Source organism: Pan paniscus, chromosome X, assembly GCF_029289425.2.
Source record: "Pan paniscus chromosome X, NHGRI_mPanPan1-v2.0_pri, whole genome shotgun sequence".
In the NCBI taxonomy this organism is placed as follows: domain Eukaryota; kingdom Metazoa; phylum Chordata; class Mammalia; order Primates; family Hominidae; genus Pan; species Pan paniscus.
In genome coordinates this window covers 48,341,700-48,356,033 of record NC_073272.2, presented here as the reverse complement: position 1 = coordinate 48,356,033, position 14,334 = coordinate 48,341,700, and the positions used below count along the sequence as shown (strand labels likewise).

The 14,334-nt window shown below is 39.6% G+C and overlaps 2 protein-coding genes across 5 annotated transcripts in view; both read left to right on the top strand.

The window, feature by feature from the left end:
* Positions 1–14,334, top strand: part of SLC9A7 (solute carrier family 9 member A7) — a 159,933-nt gene that overhangs the window by 31,745 nt on the left and 113,854 nt on the right. The window lies entirely within an intron of this gene.
* Positions 990–5,421, top strand: LOC103784663 (charged multivesicular body protein 5-like). The gene has a single exon (XM_063601531.1). It carries the CDS (start codon positions 1,959–1,961, stop codon positions 2,352–2,354), a length of 396 nt encoding a protein of 131 aa, XP_063457601.1. The 5' UTR covers positions 990–1,958; the 3' UTR covers positions 2,355–5,421.

Here is a 14,334-nt window from a genome sequence, read left to right as displayed (position 1 = left end):
GGATGAGGCTTGTGGCCTTTAATATTTCATGTGTATAAGGATCACTGTCATCCAGACATCGGAACTTTTAAAATTCCATGACTTTCCTTCACTGTACCAGAGTAATTGTGACCCAGCTTCATTTGCTTAAATGCAGTTAAGGTTTTGCTGAATTTTTAGTGTTTAAGAGATTGCGTTGGGGTACCAGGTGATAGGAAGAGAAAATAAAAGGTTTCTGCCCCCGAGTTGACACTCTTGAGTGTAACACAACTGTGCACAGTGAGCCAAAGGGTGAGGCAGGCTGTGTGGCTGAGTTTAGGGTATGCGGGGATCAGTTGTAGGAGATGAGACAGGAAACATATTCAGGCAATAGATTGTGGGGGACCTTGATTGCCCTTTTGGGGCCCAAGGCTGCATTCCATTAAAAAGTGAATTGGCATTCATGAGTGAAGGCTTGGGCTGATATAGGCCTACCTGAGAGTGACCCTGGCCTCCTATGCTCTATGTTGTTGAAAACAGTAAGAGTTAAGATAATTGGGGGATGTTGCGCCTGCCTTGGTTGTCACATGGAGCTGCCCCTCCACTGGGAAGCTGTAAATTGGCATGGGGACATTTGGCATGCCTGAGGGTGGTATAAAAGATTGACAGGAAAAGGGGCTGTTTTTTTCATCAACAAAATCCGCAAACATCTTGCCTATCATCCGTGGCAGTCATACGTGACCTGTGTGGATGAGGGACACAAGTAGCTGTAGACTTGGGTAGCTGCTGGGCCTCCCATTGAGATGAAGCTGCGGTCCCTGATGGGTTTCCTCTCCTGTGTCCTAATATAAAGATAAGTAAATATTGTATTAAATGGAAACCAGTGTGTGTCTTGGGGCTCTGGTTGCCGCTTGGTCTCATCACCATAGCTGTGCCACTGCACTGACACCTTGAAATGGAAGGTTAGCATTACAAACTGGGCTAAGTGGACTTGTGTTGGGGATGCAGGGGATCTGAATGGGGGTTAGAGCAATGACAAGGTGAGAATAGGGAGGATCATCTGCCTTCAGGACAGACACTGAGACTCCTGTCAGCAGTTCTGGCACATGGTCTGGGGAAGAAGGAAGAACAGAACTTCCAACTTTAGCTCTGGTGAGAGGTCTGAATGGGGCCAAGGGCTCTTCTTAGCTGTTTAAACATTTTAAAAGTTTTTATTTTAAATAACAAAATTTAACAGTGCTTATATAAGCCAGGCACCATTCCAGGCATTTTATTTTATTTATTTTTATTATTTTGTTTTTGAGACAGGGTCTTGCTCTGTTACCCAGGCTGCAGTGCAGTGGTGTGATCATGGCTCACAGCAGCCCCAATGTCCTGGGCTCAAACGATCCTCCCAACTTCGGCCTCCCAAAGTGTTAGGATTGCAGGAGTGAGCCATGGCTCCTGGTCCATTCCAGACATTTTATAAATATTAACTCATTTAATTCTTCTAACAACTCAATACCATTTATAGTTTCCTGATGAGAAAATTGAGGCACAAAGAAGTTGAGTGACTTGCCCAGGTCATGTAGCTTAGTAAATGATGAAGCTGAGCTTTGAATCCGGGCAGTCTGCCTCTAGACTCCCTGCTCTGAACCCTTCTGATTCCTATAGCTCCTCTTCCCCATTTTTCCTCATAAGAAATAAGTGGTTTATGGTTTTGCTCCAGTGTTTGGGTTTCTTTGCGGCCGCTCAAGATCAACCAATTCTTCGGGAAAGTGAAACCCAAGGCTCCACTGCCCAGCCTGACTGACTGCATTGACACGGTGGACAGCAGGGCAGAATCCATTGACAAGAAGATTTCTCGATTGGATGCTGAGCTAGTGAAGTATAAGGATCAGATCAAGAAGATGAGAGAGGGTCCTACAAAGAGTATGGTTAAGCAGAAAGCCTCGTGAGTTTTAAAGCAAAAGTGGATGTATGAGCAGCAGCAGGGCAATCTTGCCCAATAGTCATTCAACATGGAACAAGCCAATTATACCATCCAGTCATTGAAGGACACCAAGACCACGGTTGATGCTATGAAACTGGGAGTAAAGGAAATGAAGAAGGCATACAAGCAAGTGAAAATCGACCAGATTGAGGATTTACGAGACCAGCTAGAGGATATGATGGAAGATGCAAATGAAATCCAAGAAGCACTGAGTCGCAGTTATGGCACACCAGAACTGGATGAAGATGACCTAGAAGCAAAGTTGGATGCACTGGGTGATGAGCTTCTGGCTGATGAAGACAGTTCTTATTTGGATGAGACAGCATCTGCACCTGCAATTCCGGAAGGTGTTCCCACTGATACGAAAAACAAGGATGGAGTTCTGGTGGATGAATTTGGATTGCCACAGATCCCTACTTCATAGATTGGCATCATTCAAGTATATCTTGTAAAACAAACACATATTATGGGACTAGGGGACTAGGAAATATTTATCTTTCCAAATTAACATAACAGATTTACGTTTCTTTCCTTTCTTTGAAGGAAAGTTTAATTACATTGCTCTTTTATTTTTTCCATTAGGAGACTCATTGTTTGGGAAACGCTTTTTTTGTACTAAAATTTGATTCCTTTTTTTCTTATGAAAATTGAACTTAGTTTAAAGGTATCTTTGGCTTGTATGACTTGTTTTCATTCATTAGTAATAATTTGAAATAAAACTAAGGAAATGGAATGTTAAAAATCTATGACACTATAACTCTGCAGTCTCAAAATGACCTGATAAACTGAGAAGACAAAGATGAGATTATTGGGGCTGTTCATATTATGTTTCAGAACCATTTTCTATTGTGGTATTATAGGTTGGTTAAAGTGATGGCCTTTTTGATGGGTTTTGTTGTGTCTTGTGAACAAATCATTACTGTGTCCAATATTGGAATGGAGTTATCACTACTGTATCATGAGTGGGTATTTTTATTCTATGGTTCCCTCAGTATTACATCTTGACTTGTAATCAATAATGAATATTTCTTGATATTTAATGTATAGGACATTTATTTATACTCAATAAATATTTTTCAAAAGGATATAATTTTAATGATATCACTTCAGCTTAAAACCTCTACTGCGGAAACCACATTTAATAGAATTTTAATGTCATTTTAGCCTATAACTCCACTCCAGAAACCAAGTTAACCATTGTGAGGAAAGAGCAAGGAACAATCTGGGCTTGGGCCCTGGGTCTACCATTTACTAACTACTGAGTAGTCTATTCAACTTCTCTAAGCTTCTGTTTCCTTATTAGTAAAATCATGCTTATATCTCATAGAGCTTTTGTGAGGAATAATTGAGGTAATGGTCATAAGTACCTTATTAACCGCAATGGGCTATTCTCATATGAGGGATTGTTAACAATAAAAAAGCAACTGCTTCAAAGAAAAAAAAGTGGAATTAATTGTTTTTAAAATGTCATCGTTGCTGCTGTTGTTGTTTTGAGAGGGAATCTCACTCTGTTGCCCAGGCTGGAGTGCAGTGGTGTGATCTCAGCTCACTACAACCTCTGCCTCCTAGGTTCAAGCAATTCTCCTGCCTCAGCCTCTCAAGTAACTGGGGCTACAGGCGTGCGCCATCACGCCCAGCTATTTTTTTTTGTACTTTTAGTAGAGATGAGGTTTCACCATGTTGGCCAGGCTGGCCTTGAACTCCTGACCTGAAGTGATCCACCAACCTCAGCCTCCCAAATTGCTGGGATTACAGGCGTCAGCCACTGTGCCCAGCCAAAATGTCATTGTTATGACTGAGTCAGAACACTCACACAGGTTACAGCTGCACAGGGTGACATCAATGGGCAGTTTCCAGGAAGCATGGATTCCTTATGGTGTGTGGGGGTGAATATAGCACCTGCCCTTTGGCTTGTACCCCTGTCCTACATACCGAGGAAGTCCTATGCTATGGTTTTAGGGCCTCATATCACATTTCTTGACCCGCTTTGCTACTGAGACAGCCCCCTCTCCAAAATTCTTGAGGTCAGAAGGTGTATTTCCCCCTCCTCTTGGCATCCTTGACAGGGTCCATGGCTTTGATGCTCCTGTAGTCTCCTACTTTGCCTTTCCATAGGAGAGTGAGTAAATTTTCTTTGGGAGGAAACCCGGGCAAGTCTGAACAATGAGTGTGCATTTGGGGCTGACTCAGGGATTCAGACATTGCTTTGTGGTGGTGTTTTTGCTTTCTTTTCTTTTCTTTCTGTTTTTTTTCTTTCTTTCTTTCTTTCTTTCTTTTTTTTTTTGTAGAAATCTTATTGCCGATACACCACGGGCTGCCCCACCCAGACACATTAGTCATGGCAAAGGAAGCAAATCATTCCTTTTTGAAGATGAGCCTTATATTACATGAATCATTATATTAATCCTTACATGAAGTCCACCTGTTATATATGTGGTGGTGATTGTATTTTGTCCATATTTCCTTTGCTGGGTGGGGAGATCAACTGTAGCTTTTTCATCCTGATTTTCATTCCTTGCTACAAAGCAGTGATTTGGTTTCTAGGTCGGCATTGTAAGGAGCCTAGTGCTTTGTCACAGTACTCCAGCTCCTCACACTGATGGCTGAACAGAGGCTGCTAAAATAGGTTGATCAAGTTGTGTTTTTCATTGTCATATTTTGCACCAAATGAAGCGTGACACATCCCACTCTGTGACAGAAACTGTGAGTGACAATTCGTTCCGTGTGGTGGCCTAAAATTACAGAACGTTACCTGCTGCTTACTAAGGAAGAATCTTCTGGAGGTTTTCCCTGTACCTCTGATTGGAGTCCACAATAGAACTTGTGTATGGCATCTAATAAATTGCAATCCCAGTGTGACAAAGACCTCTAGGCACAGAGAAGAAATAACTTGGTCACATAAAGTTTTGGAGTTCCCAAATCACTCATTTAATGTTATTTTTAAACATCCATCTCTCATTTGGTTACTTTCTTTAATAGTCCAATTCTTTATGTGTAATACAGAAATCAAATATCATAAATGGGATTGATAAAAGTCCTTCTTTGCCTCGTGGAATTTTAGTTTTTACAAATAACCTTAGAATAATTCAGGTAACTAAGGTATTTGGAGCAACAGTGCTTACTTGTACATGAAGAACTCAACTATCACTCTCTGTTCTCCATTTTTCTGCAAGTAACTCAATTAGCTAGATTAACAAACATTGTCACAGAAACAAAGTGTTTTTTTTAAAGCTATGGATCCTTGTGTTTATATTTTTAAAAAGCCATAAACAGGCATTTCTACCTTATTAAGAGGACTTAAACAGGTGTTTAAACACTAAGACAGTGATGATTTTAAAACATAATAAAACTCTAAGTTAAGGCTTTTGTTTTGAAACCCACATTCATAGCTACTTATATGTGGAACACCTTTGTATTTGGGGGCAACGTGCTATTAAGGCTGTTGTTGACCCTAGTACTCACTACTCGCCCTTACACACACACACACACCCACACCCACCAGAGAGAAACAGTGTTTTTTTAGAACCCAGGACCATCAAAATAGTTTTTTGACTTATCAAGCCTTGAACTGGAATAGGAAACCCACATTTGTTCTAGTGTTTATGTGTTTAATAGTTCATACCATGAAGTTATATGTTGATTGCAGATGTGGGAAGCAAAATGGAAATAAATGCATCTTGCTGACAGACATCGCCGACTGCCTTCACTAACTGCACTTAGCACAATACGTAATCATCTTTTCTCTTTGTTTACTTATTTATGGGCTACCCCTCCCTACCTGCTCTAGACTGAAGTTGAGAAAGGCAAGGCCTTTGCTTGTCTTCCTCGAGATTGCTCAGATATTGTTTGCAAGAGAGTCCCCATAGCCTTTGGTGGGTTGGTGGCTGTGATAGGGAGGGTCTTTTGTCAACCCTGGGCCTTCACTTTGGAAGCTGTGCTGTGTTGCGATTAATTCTAATAAACCCATGCAGCATCTGAAGATAACCCCACAGGGAATTGAATTTTGAAGCAAACGTGTTTATTTCTTGGAAGCTTAATGGATGGATTGGAAAAAAAAAAAGAATCATTTGCTTCTAGCTTTGGAAGCCAGAGAAACCACAGGCTGAGGAGCATGCCCTTGTCCCTCAGTCTCCTATTAGCTTGCAGCTCTAATTTCTATCCAGGGTAATATGACCGAGGGGAACTATTTGCATCTTTGAAAATTCCACTCTTCTGCTGGCTTATAACAATAGAACAGTGCAAATGTATCTTGTGTGTTCTCTACCATTATGGATAATTACTAATGAAGTCTCTTTCTGGCAATTCTCATTAAGTGATTTAATTTTAGAAGTGGAAAGAACCATACCTATTGGAACACTTGAATCTCAACAGACTATTAAACTTTATTAAGAATAAGAATTATTCCCTGGAATTTTGTAAGATCACCTTAAATCAAATTATATTTTCAAAAAGGACCATAAAGATAATTGCAGTCAGAAAAAATGTTTTAAATCATTATTAATGTAGTTATATGTATAAGGACCAGAGGCGATCCTTTTGTGGGCATGCCGATTTGAAGTCCTTTGTTCAGCCTGTTTGTTCTTAAGTTTAGATTTTGTTGTACTGTGAGGCGTTACCTTTAACATCCACTCGTGATGCTTTATCACTTTTTTGAGAGGTTTTATTCTGGAAATTCAGGATATAGTCTTGGCAGTCTAAAAACGTAGGTGGTTTTGCTTTGCTATATCATCTCAGTGATCTTCAGGAGTTATTTGGATGATCAGTTCCATCAGCTAGGGTCCCCTTCTTTTCTCTTCTCTGCCACGGCTGTGAGGGAGGTCTTGGAGGACAATAATGCCAGGTAGAGGAGGATGCAAGGTGTATGTGGGGAATTCTGAGGAGTTGAATATGAGTGTTTATGTGTAGGGGCAGATGGCAGTGGGAAGTGAAATTGGCAGATGCCAGTGCTTTGTGGGCCTTGAATGCCATGTTAAGGAGCTTGGATTTTTTTTTTCCCATGGATGATGAAGCTGCTGAATAATTTTAAGCAGGGTCATGGCGTGACTAGCCTCATTTGTGATTCAGAGAAATTAGTCTGGTGGCTGATGGAGAAGGAATGATTGGGGAATCAGGGGAGAAGCAGGGGGGATAGTTAAGAAACGACTGCAGAAAATCCAGTCAGGGAGCTTGAACCAGAGTAATGATAATAAGGAGAAGAGGGGGTGACCAGGAAAATACTTGAGAAGTAGAGTTGGCAGGAGTGGGAAAGGACAGGATATGGGTGTGATGAGGTGCTACTCAGTGGCACTAAGTTTTTGTGCTTGAATCAAATAATTGCTCAAGTCCTAGAACCAAAGTTAGTTTCTGAGGAAAATCTTGTTTGTGATTATAGAACTTCTCTTCAGCAGACAAGAATATGCAGGTCAAGATCTTTGATTTCTTTTTCATAACAAGTATCATTACAACCAACATACCTGGAAGATGTAGCCTATAGATCTTTTATGTTACCAGCTATTGAGGTCCTCAGTAATGACCTTAATCATGTTTGTTGTTCATCTTGTTCTTGTCAGAAGCCTGGCTGAAAATTTTGGTATTTGAGAGAGGAATGTTCTTAAGGAATATATTACTTACTAGTTTCTCAAAAAACGATTTAAGTCAAAACATCAGGAAATGACAGATTAGACCATGTTATTGTGCCCTTCAGCCTTTCACTCCTGGAATTGCCCTTATAGAACCAAACTAACTTTATGTCTTTAGTTTTCTCTTAGAGCTACTCATATATGGAATGTCTTCACATTTAGGAGAAAAATGTTATTAAGGCTATTGACCTTCGTGGCCCCCTCCCCCTAATTTCCACAAAACCCTGAGATAGTTTCTTCTTAGAGCACAAGACCAACAAAATATTTTTTTGAGTTATCAAACCTTAAGCTAGAGTAGGAAACCTATGTTTGTTCTAGTGTTGTCTATTTTGTTCTTGTCAGCAAGAAGCACAAAGTTTTAAGCTTATTTTCTATGGTTTTCCTCAAACAACTTTTAAAATTATTATTTTTGTTGTGCTCTTTTATTTATTTTATTTATTATGCTCATATATTAACTGGTTTTGTGTTTTTAGTTTAACCCATTTTAGTCAGTTGGATAAATTTTTTTTATTATACTTTAAGTTCTAGGGTACATGTGTACAATGTGCAGGTTTGTTACATATGTATACATGTGCCATGTTGGTGTGCCGCACCCATTAACTCATCATTTACATTAGGTGTATCTCCTAATGCTATCCCTCCCCCCTCCCCCCACCCCACAACAGGCCCCGGTGTGTGATGTTCCCCACCCTGTGTCCAAGTGTTCTCATTGTTCAATTCCCACCTATCAGTGAGAATATGCAGTGTTTGGTTTTCTGTCCTTGTGATAGTTTGCTCAGAATGATGGTTTCTAGCTTCATCCATGTCCCTACAAAGGATATGAACTCATCCTTTTTTATGGCTGCATAGTGTTCCATGGTGTATATGTGCCACATTTTCTTAATCCAGTCTATCATTGATGGACATTTGGGTTGGCTCCAAGTCTTTGCTATTGTGAATAGTGCCACAATAAACATATGTGTGCATGTGTCTTTATAGCAGCATGATTTATAATCCTTTGGGTATATACCCAGTAATGGGATGGCTGGGTCAAATGGTATATCTAGTTCTAGATCCTTGAGGAAACGCCACACTGTCTTCCACAGTGGTTGAACTAGTTTACACCCCCACCAACAGTGTAAAAGTGTTCCTGTTTCTCCACATCCTCTCCAGCACCTGATGTTTCCTGACTTTTTAATGATCGCCATTCTAACTGGTGTGACATGGTATCTCATTGTGGTTTTGATTTGCATTTCTCTGATGGCCAGTGATCATGAGCATTTTTTCATGTGTCTGTTGGCTGCATAAATGTCTTCTTTTGAGAAGTGTCTGTTCATATCCTTCGCCCACTTATTGATGGGGTTGTTTGATTTTTTCTTGTAAATTTGTTAAGTTCTTTGTAGATTCTGGATATTAGCCCTTTGTCAGATAGGTAGATTGTAAAAATTTTCTCCCATTCTGTAGGTTGCCTGTTCACTCTGATGGTGGTTTCTTTTGCTGTGCAGAAGCTCTTTAGTTTAATTAGATCCCATTTGTCAATTTTGGCTTTTGTTGCCATTGCTTTTGGTGTTTTAGTCATGAATTCCTTGCCCATGCCTATGTCCTGAATGGTATTGCCTAGGTTTTCTTATAGGGTTTTTATGGTTTTAGGTCTAACATTTAAGTCTTTAATCCATCTTGAATTAATTTTTGTATAAGGTGTAAGGAAGGGATCCGGTTTCAGCTTTCTACATATGGCTAGCCAGTTTTCCCAGCACCATTTATTGAATAGGGAATCCTTTCCCCATTTCTTGTTTTCGTCAGGTTTGTCAAAGATCAGATGGTTGTGTATGTGTGGTATTATTTCTGAGGGCTCTGTTCTGTTCCATTGGTCTTTATCTCTGTTTTGGTACCAGTACCCTGCTGTTTTGGTTACTGTAGCTTCGTAGTATAGTTTGAAGTCAGATAGCGTGATGCCTCCAGCTTTGTTCTTTTGGCTTAGGATTGTCTTGGCAATGTGGGCTCGTTTTTGGTTTCATATGAACTTTAAAGTAGTTTTTTCCAATTCTGTGAAGAAAGTCATTGGTAGCTTGATTGGGGGTGGCATTGAATCTATGAATTACCTTGGGTAGTATGGCCATTTTCATGATATTGATTCTTCCTATTCATGAGCATGGAATGTTCTTCCATTTGTTTGTGTCCTCTTTTATTTCATTGAGCAGTGGTTTGTAGTTCTCCTTTAAGAGGTCTTTCACAGCCCTTGAAAGTTGCAGTTGGATAAATATTTAAAGTATGTTTCTGAAATGAATAAAGATTGGGGCCAGGCATGGTGGCTCACACCTGTAATCCTAGCACTTTGGGAGGCTGAGATGGGTGGATCACTTGAGGTTAGGAGTTCGAGACCAGCCTTGCCAACGTGATGAAGCCCCATCTCTACTAAAAATACAAAAATTAGCCAGGTACAGTGGTGCACATGTGTAATTCCAGCTTCTCAGGAGGCTGAGGCAGGAGAATCGCTTGAACCCCAGAGGTGGAGGTTGCGGTGAGCTGAGATTGTGCCACTGCACTCCAGCCTGGGCCACAGAGCAGACTGTGTCTCAAAAAAAAGATTTTGGATGACCCTACATCAGTATTTTTTGGGACATTTAAGAAGATGACTGCTCCTTGTGCAGTAATTTTCTCTTAAAAACTTCAAAACACTTTATTACACAAATACAAGAAAAATTAACACAAGTATCAGGGTGATTTTTGTGGTACAATGTGGCATTTCTAATCACCTGACCTTTGGTATAATTAGTATGTATAATGTATCTGTCCATCTTATAGAACTCAGAGCACCTTTTGAGTATTTTCCAGGAATATGTAACACAATTTCAACTTTGGTTTTTATGACATAGTTCTTGTCTGCCATGCTGATTACTTACTCAAGAATGGGACACCCCCTTCCCAATTATTTCACAATTTCTTTAGGAAAATGCAGTTATTCTGGTGGATGCGTGTTGCCATAACTCATGAGACCAGGTGTCCACAATGGAGAAGTAGGGCTAGGATTTTTTGTTTCATTTCTGTCCTGGGCAGCCTTTATCGTTTTGGTCAGAGTTCTGGCTTTATCCAGAAGCCAAGTGACTTCAGTACAAGGTGGTTTCCCCTTCCCCAAACAGCAGGGAACTAGAATCAGAAACAGGAAAAAATAAATAAATAAAAAGAAACACATTATGATCAAAATAGCTTCAAATAAGGTTTTAAAGCCACTTGGGTACTATTTGCCTATTGATATCAGAATCGTCCCTTCTTGTTTGGGTATAAATCAGTTAGATCTCCAATTTGCTAATGGTTACAATGGATATTTTAAACCAGAAGAGTCAGTACATTTATGATAGCCATAGAGTCTGCATGATTCTATATTTAAAGTGTTTTAGGGGGTGAGTGAGTGGGAATTTGAGAACAGACTTGGGCAAGGAAATTCCTTCCCCTCTGTGCTTTTGTAGCACCTGTGTCTGTTGCAGCATTCGTGCTGTGTGCTAGAGCTTCTGGTCTTACTGAAGAGGATCCTGCCTAAGTCGTCTCAGGGTTCATAGCATCCAGTGGCTGAATGTTTATTGAATTAAGGCAGGCAATAGGGATTCCTTTCTTGGTTTATCAATGTTTGTTTCTTCTCTTTTTAATAAAGAAACTGGCTGGTTTCTATTTGCGTGCTCAAAATAAGCATATCTTTACCAAATGTTACTGGAAGTCAGAGCCCTCTAAGGCCCTGCAAATGCTCACCTTACCACTTATCCCCTTAATGATATATCATGCATCTAGGTTTATGCATCTGAGCATTGGACTGGGATCTAGAAGTCTCAGGTCTGAGTCACTCCTTCAGTCTTCAGTACCCATCTTCACTTGAGCAGACCACTTAATATCTCTAGACTTCAACATCTTGATTTATAAAATAAGATTAGTATTATAAGTCAGGGGCTGTCTATATGTGCACTGCCTGCCTTAAGGACTTTTGCCAGAAATAAAATTAAGTAATGTACAGATGTTCCTTGACTTATGATGGAGTTATGTCCTGATAAAGCCACCATAAGTTTAAAATATTGCAATTTGAAAATGCATTTAATGCACCTTACCTACCAAACATCATAGCTTAGCCCAGCTGACTGAAAATGTGCTCAGAACACTTACATTAGCCTGCAATTGGGCAATATCATCTAACACAATGCCTGTTTCATAATAAAGTGTTGAATAGCTCATAATTTATTGAATACCATACTGAAAGTGAAAACGGAATGGTTGTATGGATACTCAAAGTTCAGTTTCTACTGAATGTGTATCGCTTTTGCACCATCTTAAAGGGGAAAAATTGTAAGTCAATTCTAAGTCAGAGGGCATGTATAAGGCTTCTCAAGACTGAAAAATACACTCTGTGTGACATTTGTCATTTTCAACTAACCGAGAATGAGGGCACATTCGCAAAAATTTGATTAGATTCAGAATTTAACCTTATACCACTGGACTCATATTTTTGGGATCAATGAATCATAATGTAGTTATTAACAATTTTGTGACCATTTCCAGGAACTAACTGTAACTGAGCCATTATAAAGAAAAAGCTGTTCAGTTATAGGGACCCAAAAATATACCAAATCAGTCAAGTGTTTATTGAATGCCTACTGTATGCCTGTTACTGTGCTATTCCACATGTGAAATAGAAAAGAAATCTTACCTATAGGTCTGATCCTCAAGGAATTTACAGTCTAGTTAGGGAGGGAATAATTTAAGAACTGGACTAATCTGTGATATAAATAAATACTTTAAAAATTCTTTAAAAATTATTTTTAGGATACTTATTGAGAGAAATGAGATATCAATGTGAGTAAGGAGCTTGGGTAGGGTCTTAAAGAGTTGAAATTAAACCTGGGAACATAGTCCAAGTGAAAAGGAATTTTGTCAAGATGGAATAATTTAATCTAGCGCAATGTCTGATATATAGTACATGCTCAATAAGTATTAATTTGCTTGATGAATGAATCTCTTTCAACAAATTTATCTTCTAGTTTGCCAGTTCTCTCTTTACTGTGTCTAGTCTGCTGTTGAACTTGAAAATGAAATAAAAATGCTAAGGTCATGTTTTTCTTTTCCAGGATTTCTATTGGTTCTTTCTAAACTCACAATCCTCTACTCCACACTACACTCCTTAACCCTTTCCCTGCCTTATTTTTAGCCATAGCACCTACCGTATTCTAACATACCATGTAATCTACTTATTTTGTTTCTTATGTTTCTTCCCTTATTAGAAATATAACGAAGTCCAGAAAAGCAGGAATTTCTATTTGTTTCGTTCACTGACATATATCTCCAAACACTAGAACAGTGCCTGGGACATAGTAGGATCTCAAAAAATATTTGTCGAGGATCTCAAAAAATATATGTGTTGTCCATAAGTATGGAGGCAATAGTGAAACCTGCCAAATTAGATTGGGGTGGAGATGAGGTCCTTGTAGAGTCCAGTAGGAAATAAAATTTGGGGAGGGGCTTCATTATGGCCAGATTATATAGAGCATCCTGTGTTGAGGGGAGGTTTGGGGCTTCAACGTAGTAGGCATGTATATTATTTACAAAGCTGAGCCAAATATCCATAATTTACTTGTCATCTGGGAGACATCAGGAAATAGCAGAAAGAACTCTGGCTTTGGAATTGGAAGTATGCAAGTTGGAATCCTACTTCTACAGTTTACCAGCTATGTGGTCTTAGGCAAGTTACTTACTCTTGAAGATCCAGTTTTTTTTTTAACTGTAAAGTGGTGTTAATAATCCCTACCTCATAAAGTTGTGGTGAAAATTAAGAGATAATATTGTAAGTAAAACCCCTAATACAGAGTGGGTGCCCAGTAAGTAGTTCTTAGACTACACTGGCTGATTTGAAACTATTAGCATACTAAAATGTACTTTTTCTGTTTGGGGCACATTACTTAGAGTAGTAGGAAGAAGCAGAAAACATTGAGTGTAGTATATTGAGGTAGAGTATTGTAACTGTGGTTTAGGAAAAATAACTACCAACTGTGAGTAAAAATGAAAAGGAAGATACTATATTTGGGTGTTTTACAGTCACGAAAAAAAAAACCCACAGAAATAACTAGTATCTTTTCACTTCTCCAAAACGTTTTGAAACCTTGAGTTAATTAAGAAGGGAGAGGAAAATCCCCTAATAATACTAGAGTCACTAATAGTGTGGTCTCTGAAAGTACCGAACCACAGGGAAGTCACCGGGTTCTGGAGGAGATCAGCTTTCCTGGAGTGGTCCAGTCCTCATGGATATTCTCTTCTGGGTAGGACCTGCATGTTGACATGAACCTAGGGCACTAACTTGACCCTCCGCAGAAAAAACTTTCAATGTTAAGTCCTCTGCTTGCTAAAGGTCACCCAAGAATAATTCTCCTGGAGAAGCCTTGTGCATTTTCTTTTCTTTTCTTTTGTCTTTTTTTTTAAATTTTTTTTGAGATGGAGTTGTACTCTTGTTGCCCAGGCTGGAGTGCAATGGTGTGATCTCAGCCCACTGCAACCTCCACCTCCCGGGTTCAAGCGATTCTCCTGGCTCAGCCTCCCAAGTAGCTGGGATTACAGGCGCCCGCCACCATGCCCAGCTAGTTTTTTGTATTTTTGGTAGAGACAGGGTTTCACCATGTTGGCCAGGCTGGTCTTGAACTCCTGAGCTCAGATGATCCACCCGCCTCAGGCTCCCAAAGTGCTGGGATTACAGGGGTGAGCCACCATGCCCAGCCTGCCTTGTGCATTTTCTGTATAACTGGTTGTTAAAGATGTTATCCTTTTTTGCTAATTGAC

Excerpts from the sequence above, each read along its gene's own strand:
- LOC103784663 (XM_063601531.1), top strand. The coding sequence starts at position 1,959 with ATGGAACAAGCCAATTATACCATCCAGTCATTGAAGGACACCAAGACC.